This window comes from Typopeltis vanoorti, chromosome 8 (genome assembly GCF_054136105.1).
Source record: "Typopeltis vanoorti isolate ZY-2024b chromosome 8, IOZ_Tvanoo_1.0, whole genome shotgun sequence".
In the NCBI taxonomy this organism is placed as follows: Eukaryota; Metazoa; Arthropoda; class Arachnida; order Uropygi; family Thelyphonidae; genus Typopeltis; species Typopeltis vanoorti.
The window spans coordinates 11,703,156-11,728,561 of record NC_143556.1 but is presented as its reverse complement, the minus strand read 5'-3'; the positions used below and the strand labels follow the sequence as shown (position 1 = coordinate 11,728,561).

At 36.0% G+C, this 25,406-nt stretch overlaps 1 protein-coding gene across 4 annotated transcripts in view; it reads right to left on the bottom strand.

Annotated features, from left to right (window-relative positions):
* LOC150103732 (uncharacterized) overlaps positions 1-25,406 on the bottom strand; it is a 408,898-nt gene that overhangs the window by 101,825 nt on the left and 281,667 nt on the right. For all 4 annotated transcript variants that reach the window (XM_090397132.1, XM_090397134.1, XM_090397136.1 and 1 more), the window contains exons 21-24: positions 10,071-10,162; positions 9,869-9,966; positions 9,608-9,725; positions 1,991-2,124 (exon numbers count right to left, since the gene is read on the bottom strand). In XM_090397132.1, the coding sequence (XP_090253258.1) occupies positions 1,991-2,124; positions 9,608-9,725; positions 9,869-9,966; positions 10,071-10,162 (442 nt within the window). The remainder of the gene's footprint in view (positions 1-1,990; positions 2,125-9,607; positions 9,726-9,868; positions 9,967-10,070; positions 10,163-25,406) is intronic.

The window sequence follows — 25,406 nt, the reverse complement described above, 5'->3', positions numbered from 1 at the left end:
CTTTGGTTCATTCATCAACTTTGGTTACTACTGGAGTGTTTTTATTAATTCGGTTTAATGTAATTTTTCATATAAGTTATTTTTCAGATTTTTTATTGTGCTCAAGATTAGGAACGTTGATGATATCAAGAATTGCTGCATGCTTTGAAATAGACTTGAAAAAAGTAGTAGCACTATCAACACTTAGTCAAATTAGAATTATAATAGTATCATTATGTTGTGGTTTGGTTCAGCTTGGCTACTATCATATGTTAATACATGCCTTATTTAAAGCTATATTATTTTTATGTGTTGGTGTGGTTATTCATGGACTAATAGATATCAGGACTTACGTTTAATGGGAAGAATGGTAACAGTAACTCCAGTGATTAGTGTGGGGATAAATATTGCTAATTTAGCAATGAGAAGATTTCCATTTTTGGCTGGATATTACTCGAAAGATTTGATTTTGGAGATATTAATAGGGGGAGAATGAGGATATAAATTTTTTTTTGTAATTATATTAAGATTTGTCTTAACTGTTATGTTATTCCTTTCGATTGTCATATTATTTGATGTGAAAGAGAGTTGGGTTTTTATCTTTAGAAAATTATAGTGAAATAAATAAAATAAATTTTGGAATTTTAGTTTTGACAGGATTTAGAATTATGGGTGGGTCTATGTTGTGATGGTTAATGGATTTTTCTTTATCAATAGTGGTGCTGGGTGGAGAGAAAATGATGGGTCTTTTTTATTTATGTTAGGAATGCTTTTGGGGTTCAGATTTTGAGTAGTTGATTATTTAGTTTTTTCGGGTTCTTTTAGGGGAGCAATATATTTTAGTGAGATATGATTTTTAAATTTTTTTTCAAATAGAATGAATTGGTATGTGTTGTGGCCTTACAGAAGAATCTCAACAGATTGTGTAACTGGAGCTCTCAGTTTAATGTTGCATTGTGTAAGGTCTTAAAATCTGGTAGACAAGATTTGATGCAGAGTATACAATTAATGGGGAGAAGGCGGCAGAAGAGACGAGATCTGGAGTGATGGTGGACAGAGACTTGAAGTTTAAGGGTCACATTACTAAAACCATAAGAACATCACAACGGATTATAGCAATGATGAGAAGGATCTTGACATGTAGAAGTAAAGAGGTTACGGTTCCCTTGCATAAGATCTTGATCAGGTTGCAATTGGACTACTGTACAGATTTGGTGCCTAGTTTTCAAGAGGATAAGAATATCTTAGAGAGTCCAGAGAAGATTTGTGAACAGAAGAAGGAGGAGGAGAGTGGATATAACTGAGATGTACAAGTTGATGAGGAGGTGTTACCAGATTAATGTGGAGGAGATTTTTCATCGAGTAGAGGGATACAAAGGTAGAAGAAGAGGTCATCTTGGAAGCTGTATAAGGAGAGTGAGCAAGAGAGTGAGGAGAAGGTTCTTTGCATGGGGAGTGGTTGGTGGGTGGAATGCATTCCCTGAGAGTGTGATAAGTGCAGAAACCGTGAACTGATTTATGGCACAGCTTGGTGATCTTTTTGCATGAAAATGTGGACCTCCTGCAACAAGTCTTTTGATGTCTTGGGCATCTGATGTTAATAATAATGAAAATAATAATAAATGTGACATAAAATAATTCTGAACAAAATGTACCATGCAGCTGCTATCAGAATTAAAAATGTTAAAAAAATTAAAAATGAACATTATGTTGTGGTTTGGCCACCATAATCCAATCTAGGGCATGATGTTTGTTTTTAGGTAGTAGATGAATCTAGGGACTGAATACTAAACCACTCTTCCACTTATTTGAGGTCTGAAATAGTTTGAAAACTGTTCATGTTTTTGTTCTTAAGAGCCAGGTTCCATATTATCTAATCCTTATATCACCTGCAGTACTGATATTAATGTACTACAGATTTACAACTTTTTATGGATGAGATGGGCATAAAAAAAATCTATTTTCTTTAAAACCTATACTTACAACACAACACAAAACAACACATACTTACCGAGCACTAAGAATAGTTATTCTGTTTCCACAGCCACACCATAATCTTCTATCCACTAGCAAAAGTGATGTTACTGGACAGGAACCAATAAGAATGTAAAAGGTTTCAGGTTTTGGTACTCGGCCTTGGAAGTGCTGTAAATGGTGCAGTTATAAAATTAATACTTACACATCTGTTATCTATTTGTATGTGTACACACAGATACATTAGGATAAAACATCTTATCATGGAATTTAAAGCAAAATTACACAGCATGTGTCAATTAGCAACAATTAGGGGACACAATTTTTCAATTAAAGCATTACTACTCCAGTTGAAGAAAATAATGATATTGGAAGTTGAAAAAATCCTACAATGATTTTAATATGATCTATGGAGAGTGCCACAAGAGAGATACTAAAGTTATTAGATAATTAGAATGCCAAGACAAGTAAAGAGAATACATGCCAACTATTGGAAAATGCAGCCTGCATGCTGAGTCCAATGACAATGGGACTGGATTAATCAACTTTGAATCTTAACAAAATATGGCAAACTGGTAATTATTATTATTATTATTTAGACCTCCATGGAATCAAAGGACTCATCGTGGGAGGTCCCTCCTAGGAAACACAAAGTCTATCACCAATCCTTAAACTCATTGACCGTTCTTGCTCTCACCACTCTATCAGGCAATGCATTCCATGGTTCAACCACCCTCCATGCAAAGAAACCACTCCTCACCCTCTTGCTCACAGTTTCATTTCGTAACTTCCAGGGATGGTCCATTGTCATCACTCCTTCCCGCTGTTCAACCAAGCAAAAGAACTCCCCAGTGTCAACCCTGTAACCACCTCTCAACAGTTTAAAAGTCTCAATCATATCACCTCCCCTTCTTCTATTCACCAAACTCTGCAGTACACATTCCCTCAGCCGATCCTCATAACTAACATTGTACAGTCCTGAAACCATCTTTGTTATCTGCCTGAAGTTAAATTTTCCATTAGGATAGAAAGGACAAAGAAGGGGAGGGGAGTGTTGATGATAGAAGGCAAATTATGTCCATACAAAGTGGACATATGAGATGGATGCAAATAGTGGCAATGGTTTTGAGTTACTATGGTGTGAGGTGGAGGTTGACAGGAAAAGATAGTTAGTTGGCCAAGGAATGTGGAGGGTGATGATGAAGAAATGTATAACCAACTTGATTAATGGTTAATGAACAAAGGAAGGGTGATTATTATTGGTGATTTTAATTATGGCAATATAGATCCACAGAGATAGCATTTGGGAATAAGGAGAATGAATTTCTTGAGAAACAACTATCTCAAACAATATGTGAAGGAGGGCACACAAAAAGCAAGAGTTTTAGATCTGATCATTTCATTAATGGATGTGATTGTGAGTGGGGTTTCACACTTCCCTCCAGCTGATGAGAGTGATCACCTGGATTGTGACTAACCATACAAAGACTTCTGGGAGGACAGAATATATGTGGAATTAAACAGATGGTGATTATGAAAAGCTTAGGAGACAGCTTGAAGCTACAGCATGAAATGAGGTGTTAAGGGAGAGGGAGATAAATGCTGCACGGTAACTGAACAAAAAAATTAACAACATCGATGAGTGAATGTATTCCGAAGGTCAAAAGATTGAATAAAGTAGGTATCAAATGGATGAATAAAGGGATTAAGAATGAATTTGGAAGAAGAGGATACTGTGGAGGCAACACAAGATGAAGAATGGTAGTAATCAATTGCATGAGGAGTATAAAGAGCAGGCTAGGAAGGTCTTGGTAAGAACAGCAAAACTACAGTATGAATAGAAATTAGCAAATCAGGCCAAGAAAAACCTAAAGAATTTCTCAGATATGTAGCAAATAGAAGGGAAAATGATTACGATAAGAATAACATGAGGTCAATGAATGAAAATGGCAGACTGGTAACTGCTGCAGAAGACATCATTGAGGTATTCAGTGAACAATTTATAACGGTGTTACATCCTCATCAGGGTGTAATCATGAGAAGCACAAGTGTAGAGGCACAGAGGCAGCAGCATTGAATAGCTTAATTGTGAGCAAGCAGGAGACATATGAGGGAATAAATAAGCTTGATGACATATCACCATATGTCTTAACGAAATGTTCCAGGGAATTGGCAGTAGCATTGACATGCCGGTTTAATAAGTCTTACAACAGTACAGGTTCCAAAAGAGGAAAGAAGGTAAAATTGTACCACTGCATAAAGTCTATCTATCTGAAGTTGTGGATAAGGTACTGGAGAAAGAGATTGCTGAGAACTAGGATACAGAATAGCAGCAGTATTCTCTGTGGTTGTCAGCATAGGTTTGTTAAAGGGAGATGTTTCACTTACGTATGTACTAGAACAAGGTGACAAATGTCTTGGACAATGGATATACATATACAGTGGCATATTTAGATTTTGCAAAAGCTTTTGATAGATTGCAACATGATAAGCTGTTAAATAAACTGAAAGAAATTGGACATGGGACTGGATAACAGACGTGAGGTGAATCAGTGACTGGCTGCCACATTGGTATCAGAAAGTTGTATACGGGAGTGCAGTGTCTTGAAGGAGGAGAATCACTGGTGGTGTGCTGCAGGGATCTCTATCGAGGCCATTGTTGTTCTGTTTGTATATTAATGATATTGACTTGAATATATTGTATAAATGGGCATGTAAGTGGAACTGTCAGTTCAATGTTGCAAAGTGCAAGGTTTTGAAATTTGGTAAGCAACAATGGGATACAAAGTACACACTTGGTGGGGAAAATTTAGTGGAGACAGAGGGGTGGTTAACAAGGACCTTAAATTCGGCGACCATATTGCACAAGTTGGGAAGTCATCACATCGGATAATGGCAATGATGCAGAGGACCCTAATGTGCAAAAAAAAAAAAGAAGTTATGATTCCATTGTATAAGGCCTCATTATGAATTATTGTGCACATAGTTGGTCTTTGTATAAGGCCTCGTTATGGATTATTGTGCACATATTTGGTCATTGGGTTTCATGGTGACAAGGATATGTTGGAAAGATTCCAGAGAGGATTCATAAAGGTGTTGAAAGTTTATTTTTCACTTGGAATGTGAAGTATGAATACAGATTGAAAGAATGTAAATTACAAAACCTCATAAATAGGAGGAAGAAGAGAGATATGATTAAGACATACAAGTTAATCAAGGGTTATCAGATTTACATGGAAAAAATTTTTCAGAGAATGGGAGAGAGAATAGAACAAGAATACATCCCTGAAAATTGTATAAAGAGGATGTGAGCAGAGGAGTGAGAAAAAGGTTCTTTGCATGAAGAGTGGTCGGTGAGTGAAATACACTGCCTGAGTGTGTTGTGAATGTAGAACACTGAATCAATTTAAGGCATAGTTTGATGAGCTTTGTGTGTGATAGTATGTACCTCCCACGATGAGTCTATGACTCCATGATGGTCAGATGTTAATAATAATAATAAAAGGAATCAGGGGTGATAAAGGTGACATGAAAACTGAAGTGGAGATAAAGTTATCCTAAATATATGAAGTAATTACTTTGAAAGATTGCTGAATGAAAATATAGCAGTGACAGCATGGTAGTAGAAAACACTCAACAAGCATGCAATCAGGAATACATCTCAATACTTGAAATAGAAAAAGCTATCAAAATCCTGAAGGGTAGCAAAGCAGCTGGAGTAGATGATATTCCATTAGAAATGCTCAAGTTGTACATACATACATACACAGTTTATTCACAATATGATACAATGTGAAAAGGGAAAAGAGATTTATATTAAAAACTAAATATTGCAAATTATGGTCTTCCAAGTCTCTCTCTCTATCTTGAGCTAACTGGTAGATGTCAGATGGAGTTTTACAGTTCAGCCTACTGATGGTTTCACATATGTACTGCCAAAATCGTTTACATGGTCTTCCTCTACTGTGATTGCTATCTTCTGGTTTGTACAAGATGAGGGATTCCAAAAAGGTGAGACTTCAGGATATCTGAGTCAATGCCTAAGCCTTCTAAGTTGTAGTTTTTTGACTACATTGACAAGTAGTACTTGCTTAGCCAGATTTAGCACAGTAGAGTTAGTGCCATGGTCCATCCAAGTGTATCCAAGGGTCAGTCTGAGACATGTAGTTCCAAAGGAGTTGGTGCTTATTGTCCAGGTTTGAGAACCATACAAGAGGATGCTACTGGTTGCATGGTCTTAATTTTGTCTTTAATGATATTAATGATGATTTTCAGATGGGGTGGAGTTTGTTATGGAAGACTAGAGCCAGCTTTTATGTTTTCTAATATAATTTTCTGTATTGCTGATGTACGATAGAAGGTATTGAAAGTCCTTTACTCTTTCTAAGGGTTTATTGTTGATATGAAGTATAAAGTTTTCACAACCTACTGAGAATACTTTGGACTTTTGGATGTTGATCTGCAGACCAATAAGTTTAGTCTGTGCCTCTAGTAGACTGAGATTTTTTGTGCATTTGTTGGTTCTGTATCAATAAGTACAACATCGTCAGCAAAGCTAAGATCAGTTATTTGCATGGTGTGGGTGGATGTTCTAATGTTAAAACCAAGATCTTCTGTGCTGATGGTCTGGAAGATGTAGTCCAAGCATACTAAAAACAAATAAGGTGCTAGTAAATCACCTTGCAGGACTCCTGTTGTCACTGGAAAGGATTCAGATGTTTTTGTTTAAAAGATTACTGTAGCATTGTAATCTTTATAAGATTACATTATGAGTATTTTAAACATTGCTTCTCTGTTAATGGAGTCAAAGGCTTTTTTGAAGTCTATAAAGGTTAAAATGAGTGGTAAGTTTTTATCATGTAAACCTTCTATGATTCTTCTGATGCAATGTATCTATTCTACTGTACATCATTGTTTTAGAAATCCAGCTTGGTTTTTTCTTAAAAGTGGTGTTACAAAGGCTCATCAAGAGAGAGAGGGTACCTACTCTACAACTCTCTGTCTTCACCGCTCCACCAGCCGCAACTACCTTCATCATCTACACCAACGCCATCTACCGCCAACTACCACTAGTATTTTTACAAACAGACATCCATGCCCACAGTGGAATTCGAACCCTGGAGAGTGGATGTAGTTATTTATTCTATTAAGACTGCCCTTTTTGGGTATAGGGACAATAAGGCCTTGTTTTCATTGTTGAGGTATTATTCCAGTGTTGAAAGCTTGATTCATTATGGCAAGGAGATTGGAATATGTATTATACCCAGCATTTTTGAAAGCTTCTGCTCCGATTCCATCAATCCCTGGGGACTTTCTTGCTTTGGTTTGAGCTATTGCTATTTTTAGTTCATTTTCAGTGAAGTCTTCACAATTTATTGATAGAGCGGTGGTTAGATACAGGTCTGTTAGCTGACTTGAATGTTGGGGATTATCAACATTCAGTAATTCTTGAAAGTAGTTTCTCCATTCTTTCATCAAGTTTGAATTTACTAATAGCTGTCTACACTGTCTCAGATATAAATTATCATTTGAAAAGTGTTTCTAGTATCCCCAGTTTTATTATAATTTTCAAGTTCCTTGCAGTATTTATTTATTTGATTTTCTTTGTCACTGATCATTAGTTCATTGACATTGTTATTTAAAATGTCTAGTTTATCTTTATTTATTTCATTCTGTTTAAGCGGTAGAGTTTCCTTATTTCTTTCATCTATATATTTTTCAGTTTCAGGGGTAATCCATTTTTCTGATATATTTTGTTTTACCAGTCATCTTCTATAAACTGCATGTGAGAATTACAGAAGTATTTCCCTACTGAGTCCTGCTAAGATTTATGGAAGTATACTTGAGAAACAACTGAGAAGGATTGTGGAAGGGAAGCTTGCTGAAGAACAGGCTGGGTTCAGGCCAAATGTCAGGATCAGATTTTCATTTTAAGATAAATAAATGAAAAATCATGGGAATATAACAAAGATCTGTATCTAAGTTTTATGGATCTGGAAAAGGCACATAATAAGGTGAAAAGGAATTAACCTCAATAAATATATTCAAAACGCTACAGTTATATATATGGTGTCGATGGGGCATCATATTAAACAATACTTAGTCTTTGAGTTGTAAGTCAGCAATTAGAATTGAAGGAAGTACAGGAAGATGGTTTAATGTTAAATCTGTTGTCAGACAAGGATGTACATTATCCCTTATGTTATTCATTATCTATATTGGATCATATTATGAAGAAAAGCAATATTAAACTTGATATCAAAATTGGAGCTCTTTACTTTATGCAGATGATGTTATACTTTTAAATAAATCCAGTACAAGTCTGCAAGATTCCCTGATTAAATTGAATAACTGTAGTAATAAATTTGGTATCAAAATCAGCAATAAAAAGACAAATACATGAAAATATCAAATGAATTCTGATTAGAAACCTACTGAAGAAGTGCAATATTTCAGCTAGCTAGGCACAATTTTCAGTGAAGATGGCAAATTAAATATGGAAATAGACACTAAAATTAGCAAAGCTGGTATGGTAGGAAGTCAACTGAATAAATTTATATGGAATAAGAGAGAAATTAGTGAAAACACTAAATTAGCTATATACAAGCCACTGTTCATACCAGTTTTAACTTATGGATTGGAAAGCTGGGTTAGAAACAAAACACTCGACCAAAGACTGGAGACCGCAGATATGAAGGTTCTGAGGAAGATTAGGAAAATGAACAGATGGCATCAATGGCAGTATCATATTAAAAATGAGGATATTAGGAAAGAACTTGACATTGTCAGTATTCAGTAATGTTTTAGAACTAATCTCAGCTGGTGTGGACACTTAAACAAAATGGGATTTGTAAAACAATTGTTCTTTGCTATGCTGACATGAAAAAAGACCCACAGAAAGACCAGATCCAGGTGAATTGATACAGTAAAAAGTACCTTAGAAAACAAATATAAAAAGCCAAATGGCTATTTTTTCTGGCGAAGTTAATTAAATTAAGGGGATAAAAATCTCAGGGGAAACTCTTAGATCGTAGTTTTCGATCTCAGAGTTTCACATACCGGCTGTAAAATAATAAGGGATTTTTATCCCCTTAATTTAAAACAGAAATATATTGGAGTCTTGATAGATAAGAGATTAATTTGGAGGAAAATTGTTGATATGAAGTTAGTAATGATGTAATGCTTCTTGTAGTACTATGATAATGTCCTGTACATCCCTGAGAGAGTAAGTATGTCAAGAATTTGATGATGATCGTGACCTATACCGAACATCATTCAAATAAAACACTGAAAATCTAAGTTATCTGCAAAAGCAAAATGATGAAAAATCTTTCAAATATCTTTGCCTTTTTATCATAAGAATCAGATGCTTATAAATTAAGATTGAATAAAAGAAATCAGACCCATTCCCAAAATGCAAAATACATTAACGAGAAAAGTCATTTGTTTAATTTCATCGGAGTGATTTCATCTTTGCTTGTTATTATGCAACAAGTTTAATTGAAGGATTTTATTTATAATGAAGAGAATTTTGAACAATGAAATAATTAGGAGGTTAGAAAAATCAAATATTTTGATTATTTTTGTTCCATTATGTCTGTTGCTATCTTAGGCATCCTTACATATGCTGTTTCTCAATTGGAAAAATGCTAACCTCAATAACTGCAATTGTTCCATCTGCAAGTCCTGCATATACCAATTTCAGTCCATCTTCTTCATGAGAACATAATGAGAGAACAGAATCATTTAGTCGAGTTTCCCACATGAGTTTCCTAGAAAAAAGCATTCCAAACAAAATTGAAAATTTACTTAAAAAATAAGACATTTAAAAAATATTCAGCTGCAATAATAGTATTACAATGTATTTTCTAAGGCATTTTGTGCATTAAATGAAAGTTTTTTTAAAAAAACTCACCTTGATTTTGTACTGAAGGCATGCACAAAATGGGACAGTGTGCCAAGGATCATGGTGTCATCATCCAGTGCATGCATGCACATCACTCGCGATTCAAGCTATAAAGAAACATTTTTGTAATCATGCTATTAATCATGATAATTCCACAAAATTCCACAAAATGTAAATTTCTCAATTAAGAATGCTACTCCTAAACACTTACCTCTATCTTAAAACAGTACATTATATTCTCTTCACAGTTCACTTTAGATATCTGGGCCCCATTCTGGTGGCTGTGGCAAAGCCACAATTTGTCTGGAAAAAAGAAAACAAATTGTGGCTTTCAAAATGATGTTGAAATAACAACATGCATGTGACAAATTCTCTGAAAGAGTTTTAACTTGGGGTTAAAAATTTCATCTGCTATAATTGTAACTTAAGTTGGAATCATAATGTTAAAGGAAAAGCTTTCCTTACATATGAAAATAATTAGAAGATACAGTTGGAATATGGGTAATAAACATTTCATTATTTCATACTGAGCAGAACATGTCATATGTGAAAAACTTGAGTGAGGAGGAACTAATGGAGAGTGACCACAGAGATATATGATATCTCAGTGATATATAGGGTGTTTCAAAAAGAAACGCCCTGTAGTTTGTAAAAAGGCTTGATGTTGTCTGTGCAGCAGGTGGAGGGCACATTGAGCATTTGTAATTATGTTGAGTGAAACTTTAGGCCTTACTTCATACTAGGTAATTTATTTTGTAACTGTACCACATTTTCATTATTAAATATAATTATTTAATTATATTAATTAAATATTAATTAAATTTAATTAAATTATATTTAATAATTAAATATAAATACAAGCCATTAGGAAAAAGAAAACCAGGACATCCTCTTAAACGATTCAACGATGACCTCTAAGGCCAGAACAGGCCATGCTAGCCTAAATCCTAGATATGCATGATGATGATGATGATGAATATAATTATTTGAAATCAGGTCATTCTTTTTGAAACACCCTGTATTAATATGATATTTCTGAGATATATGATATCTTGGTATGATAGGAGAGAACTGAGAAGAAGGGCCATGATTGCCAATGAGAAGATTGTGCAGGAGGAATGGTGTGCAATTTATTGATGTATGGAGTGAGTTTGTGGACGAAAGGACATATATGCCTGATGGACTGCATTTGAATGGTTTGGGAGGTAGATGTTTGGAAAAATTGATGTTTAGTGAGAGTGTGATAGTGCAAAACAGGAAAATTAGAGATATTAGGGAGGATGAAATCCTTATGATAAATAAGCATGGAACAGGAATGATTACGCAATGCTGAATGGGATTTCACAGGTCTCCAGTTTAAATGGGTTGGTAATGACATTACACAAGGGTAACTGTGGGACACTGAAATGCAGTAGACAAATGCAAGAAGTATCAGGAATAAGGGTGAGGAGTTTTTGGCATTGGTAAGCTCAACTTAGCCAAAAATTATAGGCATCACTCAGACCTGGTTGACTGAAAATTATATAGATACAGGAATAGAATGTAAAGGTATTGTATTTTCAGGGAGGATAGAAGAAAGAGGACAGGAGGCAGGGAATTACTGGTGATAGCTGCATAATTACAACCAACAAAATTAGAAGTTAGAGAGGATATTAGGTCTGAAAGAGATGATTCATTTGAGGCGGTCTGGTGTGAGATAGAGGCAAATAGAAGACAAAATATTGCTGTTGGATACTGCTATGGACCAGGAGGCCCACAGGAAGATGTAAATGCTATGTATCGGCAGATTAGCACAATGAGTGTAAGTCGAACAATTATTATAGGAGACTTTAACTATGGGAACATCAACTGGAGGGAAGAAAAGGGGCATAGCAAGATGGAAGTGGGATTTATACAGTTGCTAAGTTTCATACATGTCTGCATGAAACAACATGTTATAAAGGGGGAACAAGGGGTTTAAGGGTGTTGGATCTTCCCTTCTGCATATGTGTCCAAATATTGTGCAATTCTCTGTCAATTATTTTTGTCAGTCTTGTGTGGATATTCAGTTCTTCTAGGATACTTTTGTTTGTTCATTTTTCTGTCCAAGATGCTCTTAAAAATCTTCTCCAACACCAGAGCTCGAATGCCTCAATTCTTCTTCTTCATTGTCCAAGAATCACAGAGAAAAATCGAAAAGACTAAGGTTTCTACAAGCTTAATGTTTTTCATGAAGATAAAAATGATAAAAAGGGAGGTGGAGTGCTATTGATAATAGAAAACGCGTTATGTCTATATATGAGGTAGAGATGCAAGGGGGGGGTAGTCGCAGGGATTTTGAGGCAGTATGGTTTGAGATAGAAGTGAATAGAATGAAATACTTAGGTGTTGCTATAGGCCTGCAAAGTTGGAGGGTAGTGACCATGAAATGCATAAGTAAATTAGTCAAACAAATAGGAAAAGGGGTAATCATTATGGATGATTTTAATTATAACAATGTAGACCAAGATGGCACTATAGCATTTAGAAGTAAAGAAATGAATTTCTCAAGTTTTTGAGGAACAGCTACCTCAGACAGTAAGTAACAGAGGGAACCTGAGGACTGAGGACCATCTCATCAGGCAATGTCATTAGAAATGAGGTGTCAAATCTCCCTCAAGTTGGTGGGAGTGACCATGAAGCGATTACCTGGCTGATTGCCAGCCATGTGATGACTTCATTCAGTAAAAGTATATGTGGAATTAGAAGGCTGGTGATTATGTGAAGCTCAGGAGACAGCTTGCAGCATGGAATGAGGACTTAGGTGGAAAGGAGATCATTGCTGCTTGGTGCTATTCAAGACCTATCTAGTAGAATCTATGGCTGAATGTATTCCAAAAGTCAGAAGGTTAAATAAGGTAGGTGTGAAATGGATGAAGGAAGAGATTATGCATGCAATACAAAGAAAAAAAAAAACATTATGGAGGCAACATAAGATCAGTGGTAATAATCAATTCCAAGAGAAATACAAAGAACTAATGAAGCTAAAAAAACCTAGGGAGTTCTTTCGATTTGTAGCCAGAAAAAAAAAAAAAAAAAGATTATGGTAGGATGGCATTGATCAGAGAAAATGGCATAAGGACAACTGCTGAGGAGGATAAAGTTGAGATATTTAATGAGCAGTTCGTAAAGGTATTTCATTCTTGTGAATGTGACATCATGGAGATCTTAAGAGCAGTGGATGATGAGGAGGAGAGAGAGACTGACTATAAGTGAGCAACAACTGGTATATGGGGAATTGAGCAACCTGATGTTAATAAGGCTGTGGGGCTTGATGATATATTGCCACATATTTTGAAGTAATGTGGTAGGGAGTTGACATCTTTCTTGGTATATTTGTTTAATATGAGTCTTACATTTGATCAAGTTCCAAAGGAGAGTAGAGGGAATGCAATATTGTACTGCTTCATAAGAGAGGTGAAAGAATTAAAGCATCTAATTATAGCCCAATGTGTGTGTGTCAGGAGTTGTGGTTAAAGTTGTGTAGAGTTTAGTGATGTGGATTAAGAATTGGGTTGACAACAGTAGGTGTCCATCTTTGACGGACAGAACAGATTTTATCATTATTTATACAGGTACTCATTAATTATACAATTAGCCAAAAGACTCATTTTGAAAAAGAAAGTATTAAAGCACACAACTTCAGGCACAGTAAGAGATTAACAGCTGCATTGCATGAGGAAGATGGATTCACAGTACCGTAGTCCCCACATATCTATGGGTTCACTATCTGAGGTTTCAGTTATCTGCAGTCAATCCTGGTCCAAAAATATAAATGGAAAATAATAGAAATAAATAATTTATAATTAAATAGACAAAGTGGATATTAAAGATCCAACATTATTTCAAAGCTGAATGTTTGTAGAAACTATGGAAATTTCATAAGTTGGCCTGAAAGCTTAAAAGAATATAATCCTCGGTATCCCTGAGTTGCCTTAACTACTTAAGTCAAGTAGTGCAAGCTAAAGCAACTTGGGGTTGTCGAGGATTGTATTCTCATAAGCTCTCAGGTCAACTTATGAAACTTTCATAGTTTCTACAAACATTCGGCTTTGAAATAATGTTGAATCTAATATCCACTTTCCCTGTGTAATTTTATATTGCCAAAATGAAACCGTACGGCTCTTTCTTTTAGTAATAGACAATTCATACGTTTTAAATTGCACGCTGTTCTGAGTAATTCTCGGTTATCAGATCAACTGTTGCAGTATCGCAGTGCTTGTGTTATTAAGTGAAATAATCTTTATTTCACTTAATAATGGCCCAAAAGCGCAAGAGTAGTGATGCTGGCAATTCATATATGCCAAAGAGAAGCCGTAAAAATGCTTTCTTTTAAGTGAAATAGGTGAAAGTTCTCAACTTCATAAAATAATAATAAAAAACGTATGCTGAGGTTGCTAAGATTCCATTGATATTCAGATAACTTTATTACATTATGTTGTTATAACTGTTCTATTTTATAAATTAAACTTTATCATAGGTAGGTATGTATGTACGTATATATGGGGAAAAACATAATATATACAGGATTTGGTACTATCTGCAGAGGGATATTGGAACGTATCCCCCATGGATAAGGGGGGACTACTGTAGTGTATTTATATTTCGCAAAGACTTTTGACAGATTACCACATGATAAGTTGATGGTCAAACTAGAGCAGATGGAGTTGGATATTAGATTAGTGCTTTAAATTGGAGATTGGCTATCTGATAGATATCAGCAAGTTGTGTATTGGGGAACAATATCCCAGAAGAGGAAAGTCACTAGTGATGTGCCTCTAGAACAGTGATGGCGAACCTGTCAGCACTGAGACACTTGAGGTTTTCAGATGACACACCTTGGATGCTGAAAAATATTGGTATTCTGATGAAAAACCTGCGATAAATCATGTAAGATCGCTCTCAGTTAAGGCGAAGGTAGGTTTCGGCTCATTGAAAGAATTATATTTTATAGTTGGCCTATTTCTGTTTTATTTTGTAGTTAGAGCTAAAGCTCTTCTAATAATTTTCTCTTCTACATACTCTTGTGAAACTCTATTTTCTGCCTTAAATAATATCAAATCGAAAGGGAGAAATAGATTGAGCAATGATATGAGCGCTGCCTGTGTAGCATTAAAATGTACACACTATAGCCCTTCTATAGAGCAACTTTCTTCCAGTACTCAGCAACAGAAAAGTCATTAAATGTAATGTAAGTTTGTAATTTGACTTTATTAAATTAATTGTATAATATGAATTTATAGATTTTATATCAATGTCCTATTAAATAAATAGCCTAATATGATATGTTTAAGTTATCATCTATGATTATGTAGTTAAATTTATATAAATAGCCTAATATGATATATATAAGTCATCATCGATGATTATGTAGTTAAATTTATAATGCATGTATGCAAGTGGCACATCAACAACGTCAATATTTTAAAAAAAGATGTTTGACACACCTGGGTAAAAAGGTTCGCCATCACTGCTCTAGAATGTGTTTTAGGGTCATTGCCCTAAAACACATTCTAGAAGATTTGAATAAGGATATTCAGTTGCTTGAAGATGCTGCAAAGTTGAGAAGAACTATGAGGAGTAGAGCAGACGTTGTGCCTTACAAGCAGACTTGAATAGACTGAGTAAATGGGCACAAGACACGGGTGGGGATGCCAGTTCAATGTTGCAAAATGTAAGGTATTGAAATCTGCAAAACAAAGATGGGATGTAGAGTTTACACTTGGTGAGGATACATTGTTAGAGGTAGAGGAAATAAGAGATCTTGGGGTGATGATGGAAAAGGATCTAAAATTTAGTGGGAAAAATTATGAGGACAGCACAACAAATTCTGGCATTGATGCAGAGGACACTGACTTATAGAAGTAAAGAGATCCTAGTTCATTGTATAAGGTCTTAATTAGAAAACATATAGACTACTGTGCATAGATTTAGTCACCCGGTTTTCAAAAGGATGAAGAGAGATTGGAAAGGGTCCAGAGGCAATTGACTAAGGTAGTTTTGGAATGTTGAGTATGAAGAAAGGTTGAAAAAGTGCAATTTGTGAAGTCTAGCAGATAAGAGGAAGATGGTTGATATAATAGACATACAAGTTGGTAAGGGGGTTTTTAGAGGATTAACTTTGAAGAGGTTGTTCATAAAATGGTGGGAGAACAAAAGATCATCCCTGAAAGTTGTACAAGGAGGGTGTAAGCAATGGAGTGAGAAGTAGGTTTTTTGCATGCAGAGTTGTGAATGATTGGAATGAATGGCTTGAAAACAATTCAAAATGGAACTTCAATATCTCATCTTTAACAAATAATTTGAGGCTCATAATTAACAGAATATATTATGTTAAAAAATTTGTAAATGCAGCATTTTTAAGATGCGTATACTATTCTTGGGTAAATTCTTCATTGCAATATGGTATCACATGTTCAGATGGGGATTACTACAACAATTTGCTTCCTTTGATACAAATATGAAATAGAATAATTAGAGCTATGGTCATCACTGATTTTTTTTCATATTTAGATAATGACCTGATTGCCATTCTCAATGAAAGAGGAGGGGGGGTATTGTTAATGGCAGCAGAGGAATTGTGTCCTTCGAGAGTAAAAGTGGAAAATAATAGTACAAGTGAAGATTCTAAAGTTGTTTGGTATAAAGTTGAGATCAATAGTAATTGATTGATAGTAAAAGTAATAGAAATGTTTACACAAATTAGTTAGGCAAGTAAAAGAAAGATGATCCTAATGGGAGATTTTACAGGTTAGGCAATTATAACAAGCTTACAAGCTTCGGAGTTAGCTTGCAGCCATCCCATGGCAGAACATATTGCAGGGGAAAGATGTTAGCAGTGCATGGGATAAAATCAGCGGGTATCTGAGGAAGGCAATATCAGATTGTGTTCCATGGTCAGGAAGACAAACAAGGTAGGCGTTAGATGGATGAGTAGTAGCTTCAAGCTTGATCTGCGAAGAAAGAAAATGTTATGGAGAATTTACAAGAAGAAAGGCAATCAGTACACCCATGAGCAGTACAAGGCTCATGCTAGGAAGGTTACCAGCATAGTGAGAAAAGCTAAATCAGATTATGAGAAGACCTTAGCAAGGATATCAAGGGTAATCCCAAAGAGTTCTTCCGCTATGTGGCAAGTAAAAGGAAGAATGACTTCGGAAGGATAACTTTAGTGGGTGCTGATGGTACTGAGGTGACAAATTCAGAATGTAATAGTAGAGTTACTGAGTGATTCACTTTTCAAAAGTCCATCACCCAAGTGAGGATATCTCTGTACCTGTAGCAATAACTAATGTGGGAACTGAAGTTAAGAAATCAGAGGTACTTAGTATATTGCAAAATTTAAATGCAAACACTGCTGTAGGTTTAGATGGATTATCAGCTCGGGTGTTGCATGTATGTGCAAAAGTAAAAGGAAGAATGACTTCGGAAGGATAACTTTAGTGGGTGCTGATGGTACTGAGGTGACAAATTCAGAATGTAATAGTAGAGTTACTGAGTGATTCACTTTTCAAAAGTCCATCACCCAAGTGAGGATATCTCTGTACCTGTAGCAATAACTAATGTGGGAACTGAAGTTAAGAAATCAGAGGTACTTAGTATATTGCAAAATTTAAATGCAAACACTGCTGTAGGTTTAGATGGATTATCAGCTCGGGTGTTGCATGTATGTGCAAAAGAATTATCAACGCCTCTTACTTGGTTATTTAACTTAAGTTTGAACTCTGGTGTGGTCCCTAGAGAGTAGAAGGAAGGCAAAGTAGTTCCACAGTTTTAGAGCCACCTTTATGCAACTAAATTACAGACCAATCACCATCTTGGGAGTGGTGGTAAAAGTATTGGAAAAGTTGGTTAAAGACAAAATTCAAGAATGGGTGGATCAGGATATGATACTCTATAGGGACCAACATGGTTTTGTTAAAGGTCAATCCTGCCTTAACAATTTATTAATGTTTTATAATAGAATGAAATCTGAGTTGGACAAAGGAAATTGCTACACAGTGGTACTTCTGGATTTTGCTAATGTTTTTGACAGGATACCCCATGGAATACTGTTGCACAAATTGGAGCAGATGGGGATGGATACTAAACTGGTGATATGGATAGGAGAATGGCTCAGGGAGTGGTGTGCCTCAGAGCTCTGTGCTTGGGCTATTGTTGTTTAATTTCTACATAAATGATATAGGAAATGGTTTAAAGGGAGATATTCAGTTGTTTGCTGATGATGCAAAGTTGGGTAGTGCAATAAAAAATCAAGCTGATATTGAGAGTTTGCAGGATGATTTAAATAAGCTGGCAAAATGGGCAAAAGATAATGGATGTCAGTTCAATGTGGAAAAGTGTAAAGTTATGCATTTTGGGATTAAAAGATTACCAGCTGTGTACTCCAAGAGATTGATGAGGCTAGGGATTTAGGGGTATTGGTGGATAGGGAGATGAAGTTCAGGGGACACATTGCTAAGGTGTTCAAGATTGCACATAGGATTACTTGGTTATTGAGGAACACACTAACATCCAGAGATAAAGAAGTTATTATTCCCCTTCATAAAGCATTGATACTTCCACATTTAGATTACTGTGCTCAGGTCTGGTCACCTGGATTCCTTGGAGATGAGGAGATTGTGGAGAGGGTTCAGAGGAGAGTGACTAAGTTGTTGGTGAATGATGTAAAAAATGCTCCCTACATTGATAGATTGAGAGCTTGTGGATTGCAAAGGTTGGTTGATAGGCAGAGAAAAGGGGATATGACAGAAACATTTAAATTATTAAAAGGTTTTTATAAGATTGATGCAGGGGAAATGCTTCAGCTGTGTTGATAGTGATGGAAGAACAAGAGGTCATCCCTGGAAATTAAGGAAAAGTGGGGTTAACAGGGGTTTGAGAACGAGATTTTTTGCCTGGAGGATGGTGAATGAGTGAAATGCATTGCCTGACTCAGTTGTGAGTTCTTCGTCTGTAAATGAATTCAAGAAGAGATAAGATAGATATTGTTTTGATAGTTTGGGTCTCCCACGATGAGCCTACTGATTCCATGGTGATACCCGTAATAATAATAATAATAACATCAAAACTGTTCACGAGTCTGATTTTCTATCTGAGAAAATATAGAAGGAAAGTTGTAAAGCCCATCTGTATAAATCAAATTTCAACGGAAATAACAGCCATCTTTCCCAATTCTTGAAGGTATGGTGTTACATTTTACTTAGTATTCTTATTTTATCTTCCAGGAGGATCCTGTAATCCCTAGAGGGTACATTTCCCTGCTGGTGGATAGGGGATCCCACCAGATATTGTGGGGTGGTCCAAATAGATTGGATAAGGACCCATGGATCAACAGGACCACAGAGGGCTATCAACTGGATAACATTACTTATTTTTTCACGGTATTAACAACACCACAAACACTTTTATCAACAAGGATGTTTTATTAACGCTAATATTTCGCCGATTTTCAAATCAGCATCATCAGAGCACAACAAACATGTAAACGCGACAGTGAGTGAAACAATAATTTAAATTATTGTTTCATATTGCCCCCCCCCTAATACACAAGAATACAACATGACCATTTCTATTCCCTATATCAGAGGTACATCGGAAAAGATAGCCAAAGTACTGGTGAAACATGGCCTTCGCACCACCTTCAAGCCTCATGTCAAGCTGGCAACTCTGATCCGCTCACCAAAGGATAAACTTCACCCTTTAGCACACCCAGGAGTGTATGAAGTTCCATGTGACTGTGACTTGGCCTATTATGGGCAAACAGGAAGATCAGTGAACATCCGCCTGGAAGAACATGAAAGATACATTCGCTACTATTACTATGGCAAGTCGGGACTGGCAGACCACGCTTTGGACACTCCTTCACACAGGATTAGATGGAGAAAAACGAATGTGCTATTTAGGAGTCGTTATAGATCTGAAAGACTATTTTTTGAGTCAGCAATGGCTTTGAAGAATTCTCCCAACCTTAACAAATATGGTTGCATTAATTTGCCAAAAATTTGGGAGACAGTTATCCTAAGAAAAACGCCTGGATAACTGCTGCCGTTTTTTTTTTTTTTTTTTTTTTTTTTTTTTTTTTTTTTTTTTTTCGTTAGAGGGCGCCAAAAATAGGACTTTAGATCTTTTGTCTTTCTGCAATTATATTGTTTCACTCACTGTCGCGTTTACATGTTTGTTGTGCTCTGATGATGCTGATTTGAAAATCGGCGAAATATTAGCGTTAATAAAACATCCTTGTTGATAAAAGTGTTTGTGGTGTTGTTAATACCGTGAAAAAATAAGTAATGAATAACCAGCAACGCCTAAGCTTATCTGTTAGATTAACTGGATAACAATTGAAGTGGCTTTCCCTTGGTCCGGTTTGAGTCAGACTCCTTTCTTTATCTGTTCAATTTGGTCTCTCTTTCTCTCTCAACCAACTGTTGTTTTCTTCTGAACCTGATGTTATTCAAGGACTAGGGATCTTTTTTTTCTGACTTAATTCCTGGATAGGGTAGGTATGACTCATTAGCTTTGGTCAGTGACATACTTAAGAAAAGATAACTCTGAAATCAAACCCTGGTCCAACAGGTTGAAGGTTTTATTATAGGCCAGCTCTCTGTCTGGGTAAAAATGATATTGTTCCGATTCTCAGAAAGGAAGGAAATACCACTGGATCTTTTTGTTGACAACTTCGCAAGAAACAGACAATGATTTTTGGGATATGAAATGTATGTAGTCTAAATACTAAATATCCTGGTATTATTATTATTAATAACTTCCAACCTCCATGGAGTCAGAAACTCAGCATGGGAGGTACATACACTTTTATACATAATGCTCACCCAACCACGCCTTAAAATGATTTGATGTGTCTACATTCACAACACACTCAGGCAATGCATTTCATTCCACTCTCCATGCAAGGAACCTTTTCCTCACTCCTCTGCTCACACCCTCTTTATACAGTTTCTAGCAATGGCCACTTGTTCTCTTCCCCCCCCCCCCTCCCATTTTATGAAAAATCTCTTCCATGTCAACCTGATAACAATCCCTAATTTATGTCTCAATCACATCCTCACCCTCTTCCTTCTATTCACAAGGCTTTGCAATTTACATTTTCTTAATCTGTCCTTTTCCATATTTCAAAGACCACTAACCATCTTTGTTAATTTTCTCTGGACTCTTTCAAACATATCCTCATCACCATGAAAACAGCAACCAAATATATGCACAATAATCCATATGAGGCCTGATCAAGGCTTTATACAGTGGCATCATAACCTCTTTATTTCTGCATGTCAGGATCCTCTACATCATCGCCATTATCTGATATGGCATCTTCACAAATTGTGCAATGTGGCCCCTGAATTTCAGGTTCTTGTCCACCACCACCACTCCCAGATCTTTCGTTTCCTCTACCTCCTTTGAAGTTTCCCCACCAAGTGTATACTTTGCATCCCATCATTGCTTACCAAATTTCAAAAGCTTACACTTTGCAACATTGATAAATCAGGAAGTTAAAAAACAAAAAGTGATGTCATGATCATAACAGAAAGAAAGAAGAAGGTAAAGGTTTAGAAATAATGAGTAAATATTTACATATGTGGTGTGGAGTGGATACAAGAAAAAGGCTAAAGCTGGCATATCTGTTCTTAAAAAATGAAAGAACCATGTAAAAAAAAAAGTTGGGAAGAAGTAAATGAAAGGTTTATAAAAGCAATTCTTGAGGTACATCAATTGGAATTTTTATTATTGGAACTAACGCCCCACATGAAGATGTTTCAATAGATGAAAAGGAAGAATATTTTGAAGATCTCAGAGAAATAATTGAATCAGCAGGTGGACACAAGGAATTATTAGTGTTAGTAATAAGTAAAACTGTGTGTCCTGTTACATCTAGAGGCCAAATATTTCACATGATGATGATGGTATAGTTATTGAGATCCCTACATACAAAATAGGACTGTTACAAGATGATAGTATGCAGGGGTGGCCAGAGTTTTTGCAGCAAGAGCCATAGTTACCTACCAGAAATTGTTAAGAGCCACAAATTTACTTTTTGGAACATTTTTAAGGTCAACATCAAAAGCTTCCTTAATATCAACGCCACGAATACTATCTTTTAATGCTATTAAATGTAACAATTCTTTTCGCGTCACTCTGTCCTCAAGAACAAAACGAATAAAAATTGCTAATTGTGGTTGGTCTGTAATGTCAGTTGATTCTTTTGTATCTTTTAATGTATCTTTTTAAATTTTCTGACAAGGTAATATAAATATAACTACACTGCCAAACAACAATGTAGTTAATAGAAAGGGGGATAGTAAATCCCTTTATGTTTTTATAGCCGGGTATGAAACTCGGATCGATATCCATCGAAATCCATAGAGTTTCATGCCGAAAAAACTATCGGCGAAGCCCAAGTGTAAATGATCACTTGGGTAGTACAACACCAGGGCAACTCCATGCAAGGTAGGGCAAGCTCCGTCACTAACTTTAATATTCTCTCATAATGTAAAACCCAGCTCCTAAGAGATGTATATATTGTTTTACATTATGAGAAGAGGTCACTACTCAGACCGGTTTCGACCTTTTTTGAGGTCTCATCAGTGAGTAGGTAGACCTGGAATATCAAGGTTTTAAGTGAACACGAACTTACATACCTCTGCTATCGAATTGCCAAAGTGGTGTACTCCAATATTAATTGTTAATTACTAATTTAATAAGCCAAAAGGCTATTTTACAGGTCTACCTACTCACTGATGAGACCTCAAAAAAGGTTGAAACTGGTCTGGGTAGTGACCTCTTCTCATAATGTAAAACAATATATACAAGGAGCTGGGTTTTACATTATGAGAGAATATTAAAGTTAGTGATGGAGCTTGCCCTACCTTGCATGGAGTTGCCCTGGTGTTGTACTACCCAAGTGATCATTTACACTTGGGCTTCGCCGATAGTTTTTTCGGCATGAAACTCTATGGATTTCGATGGATATCGATCCGAGTTTCGTACCCGGCTATAAAAACATAAAGGGATTTACTATCCCCCTTTCTATTAACAACTTCGCCGGTAAAATAGCCTTTTGGCTTATTAAATTAGTAACAATGTAGTTAATTGAAAAATTAAATTAAAAACAGTAGAAAATTAAGAAAAATTATAAATATTTTTTATTTGTTAGTTGAGCCGCAATAAAGCTTAAGAAGCACCACATGCGGCTCGCCAGCCGCAGTTTGGCCACCATGGGTATATGGGATTTGTATGATGACATCTTGAGAATAAATTGGATGTAACCAGAGGGGGATCTGCATCTGAGTTGTAAGGCCTTTTAAAGAAATGCATACATGAAGCTGCTAAAGAGGTCCTTAGAATGGAAAATAAGCGGCAAGGAAATATAGAATGAATGAGTCAACAAGTGAAGGAGAGGATAGCAGAAAAGAAGAGAGCATATAGGAGATAGTTAAGGAGTAACACCTTTCTGGACAGATAACAGTACTACAGTAATAAGAGACAAGTGAAAAGAATGGTAATTAAGTTAAAGGATGAATGTGGGAAAGAAAGTGCAGTGAAATTAAAGACTTAGTGGGATATAATCACTCTTCTGAGCCCTGAAATTTGTGCAACAGGTACGAACACCTTATATATCTTGAGCAGGACTTATCATTTCCTTCCAAGATTTTAAGAGATTCTATGAGGATAGGGTAGAATTTCTAGGAGACACGATGCTATTATTCTTGGGAGAAAAAACATTTGAAATGACATTAGAGGAAGTGAGACATGCTGTTTAAGCATCAAGAAATGGAAAGACAGCTAGCCCTGGCAGAATGGTAACAGAGATTATCAAGTATGGTGGTAGTAAAGTACTACAGGTCCTGATAATAATATATTCAACAAAGTGATTGCAGGTGAGGATATCCCTTATGAGTAAAATTATTATTATTATTACATCCTCCATGGAGTAAGCAGACTCATCATGGGAGGTTCATTCAACTGACAACATATTTATCACATAAAATCTTAAAATCCTTATTGTGCTTTAGGTCATGAACCCTTTATCATTTAAATTAGTATCCTTTTATAGTTGTGCCTCCTCATCTGGAACACTATCTCTTCACATTTATTAGTATAAAACTTTTCCTTGTCCTGCTTGATGGCTCTATTTAATCTGTTATATTCTTCAGTCCTTGAGTCTCTTTGTTTTTCCAACTGCCTTCTTTTGATTAATTCCCATGTTGAATCTGATATACATGGGTCTCTTGGTCTTCTTATTGGGCCGAGATACTTCTTGGCTGTATCCTGGCATCATCACCTTGACTCCTTTCCAAAGCATTTCTGGTGAGTTCTCCTCATTGGTCTCCAAAAAATCATCCAAGCTAGTTGATGTTTCTTCTGTGAATCGACTAGGAATTACTCTAACATAGAGTCTAATGGGATGTGCCTGACTTGGAAGTTTTTGGAGTCTTAGTCTTACTTTGGCTCTTACTAGCTGATGGTCTGTACCACAATCTGCTCCAAGACAAGTATGCACATCAGAGATGCTTGTCTTCCACAACTGGAGAGCCAGGATGTTATCAATCTGGTGCCTTGACCTATCAGTGTTAGATATCCAAGTATAGGTCCATTGGGGGGATTAGTTATTATCAATGTCTGCTGTCCATTGGACAGCAGACATTGATAATAACTAATCTGTTAGCATGGACAAATTCCAAGTCTTTCACCACGAGTGTTATGTTCACCGAGACCAAACATGCCACATTCCGGCCTAACTCTCATACTCTTTCCCCTGCATTTCACTGACTTTTGTTGGAGACTGTAATACACTTCTTGAACAGGACCCTCTGCCTAAGCCCTGAATGTGGTAATGATTATTCTGCATGACAACTGATGAAGCATGAGTTGTATTACTACCCTTGTAGTTGAGATATTTAATGAACAGTTCATAAAGGTCTTTCATTCTTGTGAATGTGACATCATGGAAAGTTTGAGAGCAGTTCATGAGGAGGAGAGACTGACTGTAAGTGAGGAAGAGTTATATGGGGGAATTTGGTAGATAGGAGGAAGAGGTGTGATATGATAGAGATATACGGGTGTGGTCTGAAATGTTCTTGGCCTAACAATGGAAAAACGAATTTATAATTTTTTTTTCATTTTTATTTTTCAACATAAATCTCCCTTAATACTAAGACATTTATTCCAGCAGTGCTCCAGTGCCATTATCCCATCCCTATAGTGGTTCTCAGTAAGATCTGCAACCCAGCTGCAATCACCTCTTGATTCGAAGAAAAATGCTGATCAGCGAGGAAGAGTTTTAGTTTAGGGAAGAGATAGAAGTCAGAGGGAGCCAAATCTGGGGAATAGAGTGAATGTTTTCCAACAATTCATAGTGCAGATCCCTTAATTTTCCCATTGCCAAAACACCTTTGTGGGCAGGTGCATTGTTCTGATGAAAAATAATTTTTTTCTTCTGCAAACTGGGTCTTTTCTCACGAATTTTTTCATCTAGTCTGGTTAAAAGATCAGAATAATATTCCATGGTTATTGTTTT